Source organism: Orycteropus afer, unplaced genomic scaffold (genome assembly GCF_000298275.1).
Source record: "Orycteropus afer afer isolate SDZICR_OR568_19922 unplaced genomic scaffold, OryAfe1.0 scaffold00064, whole genome shotgun sequence".
Taxonomy (NCBI): domain Eukaryota; kingdom Metazoa; phylum Chordata; class Mammalia; order Tubulidentata; family Orycteropodidae; genus Orycteropus; species Orycteropus afer.
The window spans coordinates 4,601,934-4,619,888 of record NW_006921651.1 but is presented as its reverse complement, the minus strand read 5'-3'; the positions used below and the strand labels follow the sequence as shown (position 1 = coordinate 4,619,888).

The 17,955-nt window shown below is 53.0% G+C and overlaps 1 protein-coding gene across 1 annotated transcript; it reads right to left on the bottom strand.

Moving 5' to 3' along the window:
• Nucleotides 1-282: 282 nt before the first annotated feature.
• LDB1 (LIM domain binding 1) lies at nt 283-14,282 on the bottom strand. Its single transcript, XM_007939916.2, has 11 exons — nt 14,089-14,282; nt 3,615-3,717; nt 3,449-3,493; nt 3,277-3,352; nt 3,077-3,179; nt 2,717-2,889; nt 2,108-2,230; nt 1,784-1,867; nt 1,570-1,693; nt 1,218-1,360; nt 283-513 (listed from the first exon to the last, which is right to left on the bottom strand). Exons 1-11 carry the CDS (start codon nt 14,111-14,113, stop codon nt 283-285), a joined length of 1,230 nt encoding a protein of 409 aa, XP_007938107.2. The 5' UTR covers nt 14,114-14,282.
• Nucleotides 14,283-17,955: the final 3,673 nt, after the last annotated feature.

Below are 17,955 nucleotides of genomic sequence, written 5' to 3'. Positions count from 1 at the left end.
GGGAAATGCCCTGGGGGGTGGTCGGGACATTTCTTTTCTTAAGAGGCCCAGGAGCCCCATGGGCATATGCATGAGTTCCCCCTTCCCCCAAAAGGCTCTGCAGAGGTCAGGCCCAGCCCAGGGCCTCTTGGCACCTGCCCCTAGTGAGTCCAGTTCCTCCCTGAAGTGGGTGGATGAGGCTGCCCATTTTCGATGCTAAGTTTCTTCATTTTGTCTTCTGCTCCCTGGGGCTGCGAGGGATGGGGCAGGCAGGCAGAGTGCTGGGTAGTCATGGCCAGCCCTTTACTGGGAGGCCTGTGATGTAGGGTTCTCCGATTTGCTTTCTTGGCTGGACGGAGGCTTGCTGTTCCAGGGGCTGTTGGCGCCCAGTGCAGGGGAGTTGTTAAAGCTGTCCTCGTCGTCAATGCCGTTGGCCGCGTCAAACTGGGTGTTCTCCAGCCGAGTGATGAGCCTCTCGTCCTCGTCCCCGAACTCCCCGCCCATCAGGGTGGGCTCCCCCACCACCATCACATCCTGAGAGTGGCGGAGGTCCCCAAACATAATCGGGGCAGGGGCTCGCCCGGCCCAGGGTGGTGGATACCCCCAGGACCCCAGGACCCCCCTGGAAACTCAACGGCCCCCACCCTCTACTCCCATCCAAATTTAAAACCCAGCTCCTCCGACACCCTCAGCTCTTGGAGCCCTTGTCAATGAAGGAGTCCAGAGCCTCACAGCCTTTAGCCCACGTCAACCAGATCGTTGGGAGAGGGCAATCTACTTCCCTAGTTCCCTAGTCTGTCTCCCTAAAAAGATTAGGGGGCTCCTGAACTTCTGTCCACATGTAAGAGAGAGAAAACAGATCAAAAACACATGTGGGGAAAGTATGTGCACGTGCCCACGTATGTGTCCTAGATGCACATAAGTCAGTGTGCCTCTTCATCAGTGTGCATGTGCTCTGATGGGCTGTGTTTCTCTAGACTGTCCTGAGTGTCTGTGTGTTCTCTTAGCTGTCTCTGTCCCTTTATGTCCTATGTTCCTATAGTTGTCTGTGTCACCACAACCATACATGTGACAAGTACTCTCTCCTCAGTGACAGGAGTCCCCCCATGCTGGCAGAGTACAGTGAGAAAACTGTCTTTGCTTCTATGCTTGTTAGTAAGCTCAGGCTGGGACAGGGGTCAGGGGTCAGCGGTGGGTCAGCCCAGAAGAGAGAAGAAAGCCGAGATGCTTACAGGTACCTGGCTGGAGAGGGCGAAGGTGCTGGCTGGACTCTTCTTCTTGCTGTTGCTGTTGTTGGTGTTGCCACCCCCCGAGCTCATGGTGCTACCCCCCGACATCTTCCGTTTCCGCCGTTTGCTGGGCTGCTGCCGTGCGGGTTCCGCTGTGCCAGGGAAGGGACATTCAGGTGGGAGAAGGCCTGGGCCCCCTGCCCCCTATTTTGGCTCCTAAGGAGCCAGAGCCTACCCTGGTCCCAATCCTACTGAACCTGGAACGAGGGAAGGGTAGCAAGCTTCATGAGGAGATGAAGCTACAGCTTTGGGGAGCAATGTCAGAGCCTAGTAAGTGCAGATGCAGGTGCAGGGCACACACCTGGGGGTGCTACCATGCGCTGCCATTTCTGGAAAAGGCAGGTCTTGAGGCAGTCACGGGGGCTGAGGCTGTAGGTCTTGTGGCGGGACATGAGCTCCTGCATGGGCTCAAGTATCACACAGAGCTGTGGGGTAGACAAGGAGGCAGTTTGTCAAGAAAGACACATGGAGCTGAGACCAACTGAGGATGGGGCAGAGATAATCAGAGAACTTACTCGGAGGTAGTTGAGAGTGGAATTGGACAGCCCACAACGGGTGATGTTTTTGGAGAGCTGATCCAGCATCTGGGGGTCCTGGGCCTAGGGAGGAGAAAGAACACTGGCACCAGGGTTGCATCCACTCATCTACTCTACCATCTAAGCACTGGGGTGCTCCCAAGAGAAAGGAGGCACAGAGGCTATTATAAAACCCACTTTTCAGATAAGATGAAGAGACCTCACTCCTCTATTTAAGGTCACAGTCAGTAAATGGCAGACCTTGTCCCACCCTGTCCTCTGTCTGCCTTCACTCTCATGTCCTGGGTCCTGCCCACAACTCACATGCATGGCAAGGATGCTGCGTGGGATGAGCTCTCGGTGCTGCCGGATGCTGAAGTGCCACGTCTTTATCCGCATCATGTCGTCAAACATGAACTCCAGGTACAACCGGCCCTCGACACACACCTGGGGACAGGCTTGTCACAACCTTGTCCCCTCCCCATATACCTAGAAGTGTCCCTGTTACAATCTCCCCCATTTGCTCTTAACTCTCCCACTGCACACACTACTGCCCTGCATTGTAAATATGGGTACATAAAAGTCACAGCACTCCCCGCCATATACCTGTCACAACTATGTCCCTTATACACACACACACACACACACAAACACAGAAATGCTCAACAGAGCCTTGTCTTCTCCCCATGCAGCTAATGATACACCCATCTGCTATTAGCACTATGAGGGCACTCTTGTTCACTGCTGTACTCCTGATGCCCAGAAAACTAGTCCTCAATAAATGCTTGCTGAATGTTGCAGCATGCCTGCCCTCCCTTTTCGTTTTGCCACTTTCCTGTTGTAACTCTCTAGGGATAGCTGTGAGTACATTTTGTGAAAGAAGGAAAGCAAACCCAGGTGCCTCACTATCCCACCTCTAGCTGGACTGCTGACCTGGGTGAACATGGGTTTGCCATGCTGGGTCACCATGCTGCCCTGGTCACAGTCGAGGGACACAAAGTTGCTGTGGAATGCCTCCTTGGGGTGCTTAAGTACATAGTACAACTCCGTAGCACCCCCCTCAAAGATGCTGCGGAAGTAGCGTGGGATCAGGGTCCGGCCAATGGCTGCAGAGATGAGACAAACTCTTCAGGACAGAAGGACCTCAAAAGGGGCAGATAGATACCTCCCCCTGCCAACACAGATCCCTGGGACAATTCACTCACTTCCAGGCCTTAGAAGTAGACATATGTACTCTCACAGGCAGACTGGCAGGACCCCCAAGCCCACAAGGGACACTCAGAGGCCACTCACTATATCTCTTTGGTCCATCCTCCAGGCAGAAAGTGATGGTTAACATGGCGTCATCCTCAAAGAATTCAGTCGTGAAAGCATCCCACCAGAGATTGTCACACTCCTAGGGATCACGGGGAGGGGTGTGTGGGTCATGAGGCATCCCACAAGGGTACTCAGGTGGCCCTTCCCACTTCCAGCCCCTTTTCCCTTGGCCATACCTCTGTCCAGTTCTGAAGCCGTTTGTTAAGCTCAAATATTCTGTAGTCAGTTTGGTTGCCATATGGTGTATGCCTCCTGAGGGAAGTGAAGGAGGGAGGTCAGTAGAAGTAATGCCTCCCCACCCCCATAATAGAAATCAAAGTACCTCCCTCCCCATTGGACTCCACTTACCCAATCCCAGGCTCCAGGTACGTAGGTGGGTACATGGGAGTTGGGCTGTGTAAGGGAAGAGGCCATGAGAATGGGGATGGAAGACAGGAGTTATGGGAGTCACTCCCTCCCTCTTCTAGGCAGGATCCCATTTGGTAAAGGGCTGGGAAGTGGGCAAAAGACTCACCCCACATCCCGATCCAGCATGGTGCCAGGATGGAAGGGGGGGAAGGCGTTGCCGTTCGGGGGCTCCTTCGGTGAGTACAGCTTGAATGACTTTGAGGAACAACCTGAAAGGAAAAGAAGGAATCCTCTGAGCCCTTCTCAGGAGGTCTTTAGAAAGCCTAAAGACAGACTGGTCTTATGGAGCTCCCAGGGCAGCTACAACAGGAGAGGAGTGAACTAGAGAGGGAAGGGACTCAAAGGAGCACCTATCTCTGCTTCTAAATCTGGCTCCAATTTTGTTTTATTAAGAAACTGGGAGTACAAATCAAAACAACAATGAGATACCATCTTGCCCCAGCACTAGTAGCAAAGTTCAACAAGACAGAAAATAACAATTGCTGGCGAGGATGTGGAGAGATTGGGACTCTCATACACTGCTGGTGGGACTGTAAAATGGTACAACCACTGTGGAAAGCAGTATGGAGATTCCTTAAAAAGTTGGAATTAGAAATAAAATTTGACCCAGCCATTCCATTACTATATATGCTAGGTATATATCCTAAAGAGGGAGCTCTGGTAGCTTAGTGCCTAAGGCACTTGACTGCTAACCAGAAGGCTGGCGGTTCAACCCACCAGCCACTCCTCAGAAGGAAGATGGGGCAATCTACTTCTGTAGCGATACTGCCTCTGAAACCCAAGGAAGGGTCACTATGAGTCGGGTCTGACTCAATGGCATATAAAAACAACAACACATCCTAAAGAAGTGACAACCAGAAGAAGAATAGATATATGCAGATCCATGTTCACTGCAGCACTATTTACAACAGTCAAAAGATGCAAACAACCTAGGTGTCTATCAACTGAGGAATGGATAACCAAACTATGGAACACACGATGGAGTATTATGCAACCCTAAAGAATAACGTAGAATCTGCAAAACACTGCACAATGTGGATGAACTTGGAGGACATTATGCTGAGTGAAATAAGTCAATCACAGAAGGACAAATATTGTATTAGTTCATTATTGTAAAAAGTCAAGGAAAGGTTTATATATGGAAGAAAATTTTCTTTGTTGGTTACTAGAGGTGGGAAAGGAGGGGAGGGAACACTGTTAGATAGGTAGAGACAAGTACTGATTTGGGTGAAGAGAAGGGCAATGTACCAAATGTGAGTGATCAACACGGTGGCATTGAGGAAGAGGAAGACATAGAGAGGTACATGCAAGGTACAGACAACAAAGATGAACCCTTCTGCACATACAGTACTGCACTGTCAATGAAGGCAAACATGGATATATGGATGGATAGTTGGATGGACAGGCTTAACTATTAGGTATAGCTATGCAGGGGGGAAGTGTGCCCAAGACCATGTACAGGGTTGGCAGACAATGTTTCTACAAATGTATTGCTATGTTCTATAAGAATTCCCAGATACATAGTAGAGCTGACAAGGGGCAAGACTGTAGTCACTTCTTGGCCACAGCCATCCATCCAGAGGGAGCAAGTAGTAGGACCTGTGAGCTCAGGACCATAGTTGCAGAGGGGATCAAGCTCAATTGGCATGACATAAGACACAAAACATTGTTCCACATCCTACTATGGTAAGTAGTGACTGGAATCTTAAAAGCTTGCAAGTGGCCATCTAGATGTAACAATGGGTCTCTCCTAGTCCAGAACAAAGAAGAATGAAGAAAACCAACAATTCATGGAAACAATTAGTCCAAGTGACTGGTATACCATGCGATCCTCAGCCAAAAAATAAAAGGCATTACAGTTGGGGTGGGACATCCATGTTCCCCACCTCTCCCCTCAACTCCTGACACAGTACCTCCCCTCCCAACAGTGGCAGCTACATTTATTTGTTTATTTATTTATTTGTTCCTCAGCCCAGCTTCAGGTAGCCCAACCTACCACCCACCTCCAGCCTGACAACCCCTACCACTATTTGTGGGAAGTGAAAATCTAAAATTTAAGATTCATCTCTCTAGCGAGCTTCGGTTTCTGTTATGCTCATGTGTGGTGATGGAGAGTCAGGGTCATGGGGTGGGCTCAGAAACATGGATGGATCTGAACCAGGGTACCCAGTGTGGAGTAGTTATAAAAGAGAAAATACACGTACAAATATGTACACAAAGCTGGTAGGGGGAGGGATGATGGGACCAGGCAGGATTCCAAATTGGCAAGGTCTTCTCTCTCCTCCTCTCCCCCACCCTCTGTAGTGGGAGCCAAGGACCAGAAGAACTAGATGGTGCCTGGCTACTACTATCAACCACTCGGAGGGAGATCTATGTAGGACACCCTGGATGGAGTGGGAGAACAACGTGGAACAAAACTCAAAATCATTTAAAAAAAAAAAAAAAAAAAGGGGGACCAGGTTGCTGGTCTGAAAGAGCCTGATGGAACCCCTGACACTATGCCCCTAGCTGTCCTTCAGGTCTGGAACTGAACCCACTCCTGTGGCTTCCAGCCAAACAAAAGACAGGCATATGAGGTGAACATTTTTACACTAGGTAGATACACTCCTTGGAGAAAACAATCATGGGAGTATAGAAGGGCTGTGTATGCACAAAGGGGTGGGGTGGGGGGGCAGGAGTGAAGGACACAGGGAAGAGGTAACTATGGGGAGGAAGTTGGAGGGGAGCTGTTGCATTGTGGTAAATTGTAGTCAATATCATGAAACAAAGTGTATGTGAGCTGTTGTATGGTAAGTGAATTTGCTCTGTAAACTTTCACCCAACTCACAATACAAAACGAAACAAAACAAAGAAACTAGGAGTATCACCCTCAATCCCACCCCACACCCAAAACTCCCTTTCTTCATATGGCTGATCCCTAGATTTCAGGAGAAGAAATGAAGCTGGGAAGAAATGTCTGTACCACAAGAGAATTAAGTAACATCCAAACATTAGAATCTAATTTTCATAAACCTTTTTTGTCTACATTATTTTGTTCAATCGTTACAACTTTGTGAGGTCACGGGGTTGACTGTAACATTATCCCCATTTTAAAGATGAGGTAGCTGAGGACTTAAAGGAACTTGCCAAGATCCTAGAGCTGGTAACTAGAACTAAGACTTGAACCCAGAATTTTTGATTCCCATATTCCGTACTACTTCTACCACCCAACATCTCTATTGTCCTCTATAGACCAAGTTTGAGGGGAGAAGGAAAGGGGGGATTGCTAATTCCTAGCCCTTCCTCCATGCTAGTGTCTCAGGAGGACAGGGGATAGAAAGATAAAGGAGGGGGGGTTCTGTTGGGTGACACCCATCAGATAACCAGTTGGGCCTTCTGCCTCCCCCACCAACTGCCACTCCCTTATCAGCCCAGACCCCTCCCCCACACCCACCAATGGGTAGGGTATTGTCTCCAAACCAGAAACTCAAAGCCTCAACCCTTTTTCTCTTCTGATACTTGAAGTGGGAGTGGAAGATAGATGAGACTCTCTCCACCAGATCCTACCCACCTTGAACCACCAACCTTCTGGTTAGCAGTCAGATGTCTTAGGCACTATGCTCCCAGAGCTCCCCTACCCACCTTACAAACATTATGTAAGTGGTCTGGGATGGAGACTCAGTTCAGAGGGGAGGGAGGGCATGGTGAGAAGCCTAGTCTAGGAGACAAGTGGCAAGTAGGCAGAGGTTTCTACTTCTAAATGTCTGTGCATGTGCACACCCTCTTCCCCTCAATCAGCGATAGAGTTCCTGATGCCACATTCATTGTTGGGTATAAGTCAGGTACTCCCACGACTCCATTTTCCTCCTTCCTGCCAAACAGAAGGGGGAAACCGAGGCACAACCCCATAAGTTCTCACCCCCATGGTATCTGCTTCCACAAGCCCCTGAAACTTGACTGCATTGGAAGGCTACCTCTATTACATGGATGAACCCTCTCCCTAGTCTGGATACAAAATCTATCTTGTTCTTTGGGGGGAAGAGACAAAGGAAGACCCTGTGCCAACTTGTGTCATTTAATTCTCTCCCCAGGGCCCCCCTTCACGATGTGGGCAAAAGGAGGGTCCCAGAGGAGCTCACACTGCACAGTCTCTGCAGGTGCCAAGAGTCAGCCTGTGTGTGCCTGCACACGTGTGTGCCCCATCCTGCCTAACAGGCTTCCACCCTCAGCTCGCCCCAACATGCCTAGAAGAGCTGGAACCCAGAGGCAACAAGCCCTCACCCCATGCAAGAGCTCCCACAGACCACATCCACACGCAACAGCACAGCACAAACAGTCTTCACATGCTAGTGTGGACTGAAAAGCAATGTCTTCAGGAAAGAGACTGTCCCCACCTTGTCCTCAAGTCCCCTCATTCCACAGACAGGCAGACTAAGGCCACACAGAAGTCTAAGCTCACACAGCCCACCAGAGGCCAGGCCTGGGCAATGAACCTGAAAGTCTAGATTCTCAGACCTGGCCCTTGTCCTCTAACCAAGCCACTGTTCTCCCAAAACCCTAGCTACCCGTGTCTCCTCAGTTTCAGGGCCACTTGCAGAAATGTGTCAGCTCAAGACTATAAAAGGAAGACAAGCAAGAAACCTGGGTTCAATTCTGAAGACAGTCACAGGGCCTCAGTTTCTGTCTCCAGGGAACAGACAGGACTTGCACAGGACTGGGTAATAGTTCTGAGGAGCTAAAACCTGAAGCTCTGGGGCCTCTACTTACACCTCCAATGAATGGACACAAACAAACCCAGCCTCTCTCCAGAGCCTAGCAACTCCCAATAGCCCCAGTGTAAGGGCTAGGGAGTGAGAAGGGGAGGGAATATCACCCAGACCATCTGTCCCTGTTGCTGCCTGTCCCCAGGAGCAAGGCTGGAGGCAGCAAGGTGGGGGCTAGGGGTGAAAGGGAGGTGTCATCCAGCTTTGTATCCAGACATAGCCCTTGCTCCCACCACTAGCAAAGTAGAAGCCCTTAGGAAGGGGGAGAGAAGAGGAAGAGCCCAGAAGTAGGAAAGTTTTCTCAGGATGGAAGCTCCATCCTGAGGCTGAGGGGGGTACCTCCAGCTGGGCATTTCCATGGCAACCAACCTGACCTATGGGCAGGCCCCTCCTTTTGGGGCTGACCATGGGTCAGCAGGCCTGTACACCCCCACCTCTCGCAGCCGGGACTTCTCCCCTCCCTTCCCCCCTCGCCAGCATCACAGGCCCCGGCCAAACTGAGGACGTTCCAGCCACCCCACCAGGCTCCAGACTTACCTGAGAGAACTGAAGGGCCAGGAGAGGTGCGGGAGCGCTGACAGCTCAGAGAGGTCCTAGCAGGGGCGAGGACTGGGGAGGGCCCAACTTCAGCCGCTCATGTCCCGAGTGGGACAGGCAGACCTGGCTGGGAGCCCCACTCCACCGGCCGCACAAAGCCTCGCACGCACAGCCTCCGCCCGCCCCTTGGCGGTCACAGCCCCGGGGGAAAGTTACAATGGCCACTGGGCCAGGGGCTGGGGGCCAGGGGGCCGGCCTGGGGGGCGGGGGGCCGCGGGGAGTCCGGAGCCTTCTTTGTTTGCAAGGTTTCGCTCAACAATGGCTGCTCCGCTCTTTCCTCTCTCCTCCTCCTCCTCCTCGGCTCTCCCGCCGCCGCCTCTAGCTGCCTCTGCCTCCGAGCAGCCCGCCCGCCCTCCCCAGGCCACCGGGCCCCTTTTCTGGGGCCACCAGGAGAGACGGGGCCCGCACTCACATCCACTCGCACACTCACAGACACACACACAGCACCCGCCGGCTCCCTTCCTCTTCCTTTCTCTCCCTCCCAGCTCACTCACTGCTCTCCGCGAGTCTCTCTCAGAATGAGGCCCCAGGGCGGGCGGAGGGTGGAGCTGCCCCCACCGGCCCCGCCCCCTCCCTGCGAGAAAGAGGAAGAAGGAGCGAGGGAGGGAGGGAGGGACTGCTGAGAAAAACAAAAGAGAGACAGAGACTGGGAGAGACGGGACCTAGAGATACAGACAGAACAGACTGGGCGGGGAGAGACCTGGAGGAAGGAGAGGCCTGGGGGGCCCAGGAGGAAATGCACCCCCTCCGCCAGCGCCAGGCCGTACTCAGGGGTGAGCAGGGAAGCCCAAGCCACAAGCACGGATGGAGGAGGAAGCTCTCCTCTCTGCTGACAACCAAAAATTCACATTGACCCCCAAACCTGCCCTAAACCTCTCCCCCTCTCCTCCCTGATCTTTCAGGTGGAAGGCTGGTCTAGGATGCCATCCTGGGCTTCAGCCCCTGGTGAAATCCCAGAGCAGCTGGGGGGAGGCTCCAGGGGGTTATTTTTGACAGAGACACATTCTGACATCGGCCAGTAAACACTGATTGGAGGTAGGGGGACACTCCAGGCTTCCCTGCCCCCAAACCAGCTAAATTCCAGCCCTATTCCAGATCACCCTTAACAGGAAGCCACCTTCCCTACCACCACCACTGAAGACACGTGGGTGGCAGGGAAAGGGGCGCTGTCAGAGCTTGGGAAGGCAAACATGCCTGTACCCATCTCAGGGTCCCCAGAAGGGGTCCAGCCTACTGCAGAATTCCCGCGCACACACTCTGGGGAAAAAACGGTATGGGGTTAGTGGGGTAGAGCCTGTTCTCCAATGCAGTAGGGACATCTGAAAGTATGAAGTGTTTCTAAAACCGGGTAGTGGTCCAGACCCTACTACCTGGACAGAGAGGGAAAAGAATGGAAGATACACACAACACACATGCACACACACACTCCCAGCCCTGTGTGTGTGTGTATTTGAGTAACAGCCTCCTTCTCCCTTCTTTCTCCCCTCATCATGTTCACACACAGCCCCAATGACAAGACTTCCCATGACATACACACCAGTCAACAGAGCAATAATATTGCACCTCGCTCTGAACATTTTTCCACATGTAAATAACACATCTTGTTTCACAGTACTTGATACACTTCAACCTGTGATACACTTAATCCTAAATACACCCTAAACGCTGGACACACATATACAGCTTACGTCAGACCCTGGCTTCCATATGCATTGGAACCTATGGCAAATGTGCTTCTTGACACCAATGCACACACCAAACTGTGTTACACTCCTGTGAGCCAGTGACAGACTATTTTTTACACAGCAATGGACCCCATAAACCACCTTCCCAGAAACCTACATACCATTTCCTATCACAGCCTGGCCATATTATATACCCCAGCCTCCCCAAATATATTGAAACATACGACATTCAGTCAGATCCTGCAACATACTGCCTACCAGCAGGACCTGCCATTCCCACTGACTCCCAAATGTATAGTGCAACTCTGGGATAACCACACTCCTCCCCCACTCACAGGACAACTCTTATTTGTCTCATATGTTTAAACTTTTCTAAGTGCATTTACACGCAGTTTATCTCCAGAGATCCTTACAGCGCACAAGGCCAAAGATTATCCCAACCTGAACAGATCACAGTGAGACAGGAGGGCCTGAGGCTGGAAGCCTGGCCTTCCAGCCCCACTCCATACAAGCTCAGCCCTGGGGCACTACAGCCATTCTCACTCCCTTCCCCCTCCAACATTTGGCCACTGCAGGCCTCAAATGACTGTCCACATGGGGGAAGGAATGAGTGTGTGTTCTGGCTTCTGCCCCTAGCCCACAGGATCATGGCTCACCCTACCCCCCAACTTGTCCCCTCAAATTTAGAGGAGAAGCGATTCTAAGGCTGGTATATATTCAAAGCAGGCCCCCTCCTCGTTCCCCTTCTCTAGGAAGTTGGATCCTCTCACAGTTCTGACCCAATCCCTAGTTGCATGAGGGCAGAGGAGGTGTAGCTAAAGAGAACAAGTCTGAGTTAGGAGGCCCTAAAATTGGGGGGTGGGGAACTGGGAGCAGCAAAGAATGACAAAGGTGATGAGCGAGAACAGGGAGAACACCTCTCCTTGAGGTGGGGAATCAAATGGCAGCAGCCTGCCCCAGTCCACGGGATTAGGTACCAGCATTGCCCCCTGCCCGGGCCCCTGGGGCTCCCTGACCCAGGCCTCCTGTGTGCCTGCCCCCCTTCCTTTGTCTGTGCCCGGCCTCCCGTTGGCCTGGCGCTCTGCCATCCTCTCCTGGCTCCCAGCCGCCACCACTGCTGCCTCCTCCCCTCCCCCTACTCCTCCCAGCCTTAACCCTTCTGAGCCACATGCTGCTCCATACAGGCCCCTGGCCCCGAGCATCTTGCTGGTGCTGATGTTCCTTAGCAGAGGTTCTCCTGGATATTAGCCATATGACCTCCAGAAGCTGTTCAGAGTCCCATCTCAGGAGCACTATGGGAGCAGTATGTACGTGTGTGTATCTGGTGGTGTTTCCGCGTGTGCATGTGTGTGGGTTTGCGTGTGTTCTGGCTTCCCTCAGTCACATGTGTGGGGCATGTGCCGTCTCTGCTGGGCTGGGGGAGGAGGAGGAGCCGGGAGACAGCAGAGCACAAAGGAGACTCAGGCAGGCAGGCAGCAGGCAGGCGGCCTGCCAGGGCGCCCTGGCCCCCACCCCAGGGCTGCTCAAGGGGGCGGGGATCTTTGGGCCTGAAACTGCTATATGCTACCAAGCAAGATGCCCCTGTGTTCAAGCATGTGTTCCCATCCAACCATGCAAGCCTGGTCCCCTCCAACCCCAACTTCTACCATTCCCCATCTCAGGGCCACTCTCAAGCCCCTCCACATGTGGTTCTCCTTGAAGTCTAACCTCCATCCATTCTTTATGACATCAATCTATCAGACTACTTCATTTCACGAAAAAGATCCCCCCTCCTTCCCTTAGTCATCTGGCCACCTTTTGCCCCTTCCTGCCCAGCCAGGCTGACAGATACACAAAAGGAATATGCTTTTTGAGACACTGAAGTTGTCCCCTCTACACACACATATACTCCTCTGGGCCTGCGTCCTCCTCCTGTCCCCATGCTGTTCCCAAAGACTGAAAGGGAAACTTCCTCTCTCTTCCCACTGAATCTCACCCAGCCTCAGGGCCAACCTACCACCCACCTCCAGCCTGACAACCCCTACCACTATTTGTGGGAAGTGAAAATCTAAAATTTAAGATTTATCTCTCTAGCGAGCTTCGGTTTCTGTTATGCTCATGTGTGGTGATGGAGAGTCAGGGTCATGGGGTGGGCTCAGAAACATGGATGGATCTGAACCAGGGTACCCAGTGTGGAGTAGTTATAAAAGAGAAAATACACGTACAAATATGTACACAAAGCTGGTAGGGGGAGGGATGATGGGACCAGGCAGGATTCCAAATTGGCAAGGTCTTCTCTCTCCTCCTCTCCCCCACCCTCTGCAGTGGGAGCCAAGGATCCCACACCAGGATATTCCAAGATCCTCAGGCTCTACTAGCCCTCACTCTGGGCCCCATGCCCCTTAAACGTCAGCCTCTGCAGGCACTTTAAGTGTGTGCCCAGCCCAGCTCAGCTCAACCTGGGTCACATGATTTTCAAGGAAGCTTTGACACTAGCAGCTTCCCTTAGGGATTTTGTAGAGGGAGGGCGGGCTCCAGTTGTGGGGTATGGGCTTCCCAAAAAATGAGGCAGGGAGGAGAAAAAGGAGTCAAAACCAGGCTAGATTCAGGGACACTCAACTTCCAGGAGAAAGCCAATTCCAGCCTGGAATAGTACAAGGGGTCTTGCAGATAATTTAAGGACCCAGAACTTCTGGGAGTGGGGATAGACAGTGTTCTGAGGCCCTCTGAAGACTATCCCTGCAGTTACATGGCCCCTTTCTGCCATCCTGGCAGTGAGGTAGGGCCCACCCCCTCATCTGTACTCCAGGACACAACTCATACCCAGGCTGTCACTGGCAGGAGCTTCCATGTGTTTTGGGGAAGGTAGGGGGTCTGAGCCTGTATCTTCTGTCAAGTTCTCATTTTGGGGTCAAGGGTTGCTTCCCCAGACATCACTCCATTTCCCAACCTGGAGCCATCACATTCCCCCTCCCAGTAGGGCAAAGATGCCAGACCCAAGGGCCCAATTATCTGGCATCCCCTAGGAGTACCTCCTGTCCTCTGGAGGGCCAACCTGCCCTGGCAACAGACAGGAAAAGTTGGGGGGGGTTTAAAATGAGCCCCAACCAATCCATCCCCCAAAACATGGTCCTCAGAAACAGCGTGTGTGGGGGGTCATAGGCTATGTGAGAGAAAAAAAAAAGCAGCAGGGAAAGGGGGGGCAACCCAGACGAGCCAATCACAACCCTATGATGACCTGAGGGGGGGGTCAAAAGTCCAGAGTCACTTCTGATTGGCTAACGCCCTGGAATTCTGGGAATTTCTACCCCCCCAACCCCCCTCCCCAGTCGGCCTCCCCCACAACACATACACTTAAGCTACTCCCAGAGCCCCCTCCCCGCGCTTCAGGGCTGTTGCGCATTTACACAATTGTGGGAAACCCTCCTCCGGACTGAGGCCCCGCACACCCCTTACAGCCCATAACCTCCTCCCTGCCATCGTCACCCCCCCCAGACAAGTTCTCGTCAAACAAGGGGTGAGGGTCCGCGAAGAGGGTTAGGGAGGAAGGGACCCGGCGGTCGCGCGCCCCACTCACCAGGACAGGCACAGCCCACTGACATCTTCACATCGCCCGCCGCTGGGGGCCCAGCCGAGTCACGGTGCCCGCCCCGCGCGGGGACAGGCCGGGCATGAGCCGCCGCCGCCGCTCGCGGCCCCCGCTGCCCCCCGCCGCCGGCCTGGCCCGGCCTCGGTCCGGTGCGGGCAGCCCCTGGCTGCAGCGAGGGGCCTGTCAGGCGCGGAGCAGACAGGAAGGAAGCCAGGCAGGAAGGCGAGCTGCCTCTGCGTGTGTGCGCGCGGGTGTGCGTCCCCCGAGTGTGTGTCCGTGTGTGCGCGTGTGCGTGTCTGTGCGCTCCCGCCGCCCTCCCCGCCGCCGCTCGCCCCCCTCTCCCTCTCCCTCTCTCCCTCGCTCTCTCTCACGCTGGCGCCCGCTCTCCAGCGCCAACCCGGCTGGGCTGGGCTTTATTAATATGCTAATTGCCCTGCTAGTGGGAGGGGAGAGCTGTGTCAAAGTGACCCGGGCGAGCGCGCCGCGAGCGACGACGTGCGTGCGCTGCGCGGCGGACGGCGAGGGGCTGGAGCACTCAGGCAGCGGCATGCATGTGACGCAGCTTTTAAAAAAAGGAGACAGAGGGAGAGACCCCAGAGAGGAAAGGCGAGGGGGAGGGCGAGGAGGCGCAGCCTCGCGCTCGGTGTCTATGCTCCAGGCGCCGCCGGGCTGGGAGCGGAGACGAGCGGGAGCGGGCGCGGGAGCTAGAGGGGGCGGAGCCACCGTGGGTTTTGAGGTGTAGCTCTCTCTACGCTCCAGACCGCGCACTGGGAGGGAAAAGGGGCTGCCGACCTCCGGCCCAGTTCCCTGCCGAGACCCAGCTCTGATGCTGGACCTCTGGTCAAGCGCCCCCACCGGAATCTGAGTGGGGAAGGAAGTACTATTTATTTCTTGTAGCAGGCCCTCAACTCACCCCCTCCCTGAATTAGCCACTCCTCCTCTGCCTGCTAAACCAGTTGGGGCTAAGACTAAAAGGGTTATTTAAGTGGAGTCCCCGCCCTCGCCCGCCTAAGGGCTGGTATCTGTGATCCGAGTTTGGCTTGGGGGGTCGGGGGTGCGGACACTGCCAGGTTTTGGAGCAGGCAAGGGGATCCGCGGGCCACTCTTTCTCCTTGCAGGCTGTGACTCATCAGGCAAGACATTCTCCTCCCTTCCCCCCTTTCCCCATCCAGCCTCACCCCCCTCCCCGACTGGAAGCTGCTCCCCTAGAAAGGCCTCGGAGACTGAGGAGAACCGGAAGCAGTTCCTTCCAGAGTCCCTTACCCATAGGAGCCGTGGCCTTGGTGGGGGGCAGTGAGGGGGTGATCTGGATGGTCTATGGATGAAACATTCCTTCCCTCGGGAGGAGCCTTGTAGCCATCAGGCACTCCTCAAGGACTCCCCAACTCGGCCCTGGCGAGGCTGGGGGGAGGTGGGTTGGGAGGGTGGACCCCTTAGTCCCTTCCCAAAAGCCCTGCCTTAGCAGCCTTATAAACAGGAAATACCTAGTAGCTGGGAGGAGGGAGGGGAGGGGAGCCGCTTGGAGGAAGTAGTTGGCCCCCTCCCTCCTGTGGGGTCCCCAGCTGCTGGCTTTTCTTAAACTTGAGGGCGGCTCCCGGAGTAGAAACTGGTAACCTGGGCTTGTGTTCCCCTCCCTAGGGCACGTGGCCCAGACTGAGTAGGGGGTCCTCTTTGTTGCTTAGGAGGAATTGGTGAAGAAGGGTGTGTGGTTCTCTTACTCCTGCCAAGTCTGCACAGCTGGCTTGGCTGTCTGGGGGAGGCTTAAGTGTTCCTGAGACCCCTTCTCTCCACCTTAGCTTTTTGCTGAGGGAGCACGGAATGATGGGAGGATAGAGTCTGGAAGTTGCAAAGAGGGTTTGCCTAGGCATGGGGACCTTTCCTATGTGCTTAGGAGAGAGTGAGGGAGGAGAACCCTGAGCACAGCCACACACTGACTCCACAGCTTCCCATCTCCCACTCCCTGTTCCCCTAGCTGGGCCAAAGTGGGACGTAACTGAAGTGATCCAAACACAAGTATTCCCTTGGCAGCAAACCTTGCCTCAGTCCACCTCCTCCCCACATTCCCCTAGGCAGAGGTCAGCACTGGACCGGGGAGTAAAGGCACAGAACACTAGCCTGGAACGCTGAAGACCTAGGTTTAACCTCCACCCTTGTTCCTTTGCTAATTGGAAATTGGAATCTGCAATTCAGAGCATCAAGGTGGACAATGTATACTAGTCAAGGGCCAGTTTAGCATGCAATACACCTTTGCTTTTGTCTGCTTTCTTTTGAGGTTATCAATTATTCCAAGTGTGTCAGGAAGGGGCTGAATGATTGGAGAAGATGTGAGGGAGGGAGAGTTCCTGCCTTGACCCCCTTCACTCTCTACTGTCCATGAATTTGCCTTCCCCCAATCCTGTGACCACTTATCCTAGGGCCACTCATTCCAAACAACTTGCTTAGCCAGATTCCATTGGTATCAGTGATTACCTAGGAGGACAAGACGGATTATAAACTATTCTATAGGGGTCTTTGCTTCCTCTAAATCTAGGGTTCTCTTCTCTAGAATATACACATGGAAAGGCAGGGGGAAAAAAAGACCATGTGTTGAGCAAGCAGTGTGTACCAGACACTGCGGTAGGTAGGCGTTTTGCAAGAAAATTGAGGCACAGAGAGGTTAGTACATTTGAACTAGCCTATAACAACAGTAATACTCCTCTCTCTTCTTTACCTAATAACTAGTTAATGCCCCTTTAAAACTTCAGTTCTACCTTCATCTTTTCTGAGAATGTTATTCTCCAACCACCACTCCAGTAGCTCCATTTCCTTTAAGGAAATAGTACAGTTCTGTTGAGTCAATGATTAAGGCTCCTTGTGTTGGCTCCTTGAGGAACCAAGCTCAGGGAGGTTAAAAATCTTGCCCAAGATCACCCTTTCCCCATCTTCTAGCAGGGACCAGACCCGGGGAGGGAGAGGAGAGCAGCTCTGGGAATTGTGGTGCAGACAGAAATGAGAAGAGAAGTCACAGGCGCCTAGCAGGCAGACCTGGAGGGTGGTCAGGGACCCGACTCACAGCAACCCCTCCTTGGGTTTCTGAGGCAATATCACTATGAGAAGCCTTCTAACTTAATGTCCTAGAAGACCAGACATGTAACAGTTTAGAAGGATGTATAGGCAGTATTTCTTAATACTTGTGTTCGTGCAAGATGGTCTCTGGACATGAGATGAAACAAAGTAGAGGGTATTGAGAAGAGGTGAGTTGAGGAAAGGGGGAAGGGAAGGGGAACTACACAAAGAGGCAGAGAGCAGAAGCAACTGCTAAGCTTATGGTAGGAGAGATGGGCTCCCTTCTTCTCCCAGCCCCTAGTATCTCTTCCATCCACCTCCCTCTCTTGACCTTGGCCTTCCATGGTTTTCCCTACCCCTAAGATCCCCTCGAATACTTACTGGCATTGTTCTTTCAAGGGTGGATCTTGTTTTTTCCTAGCGTATAGTAAAAACTGTATGTATCATCAAAGGCTGCATCCCCAGCAACTAACAGAATGCCTGGAACCTAGTATTCGTCCAACAACATTTGTGGGATGATGATAAATATTCTGGTAGGATTATCTTCCTCTACCCCAACACTTGACTTCTTCCCCTTGCCCATTTGCCATCATCATCACCATCACCATTTACCACCACCATTCCTCACTTTGCCAAAGCAGTTTCTCAAAGTGTATAGAAAGACTTATGGAAAACTATTAAAAATATTGAAGGTCCCACCCTCAGATGGACAAATCATAGCTCTGGAGCAGGATCTTGAAGTCTGCATTCTTAAATTCTTATACACACCAATATTCGGGAACTGCTCTTCTAAAGCTCTGGTGGCATAGT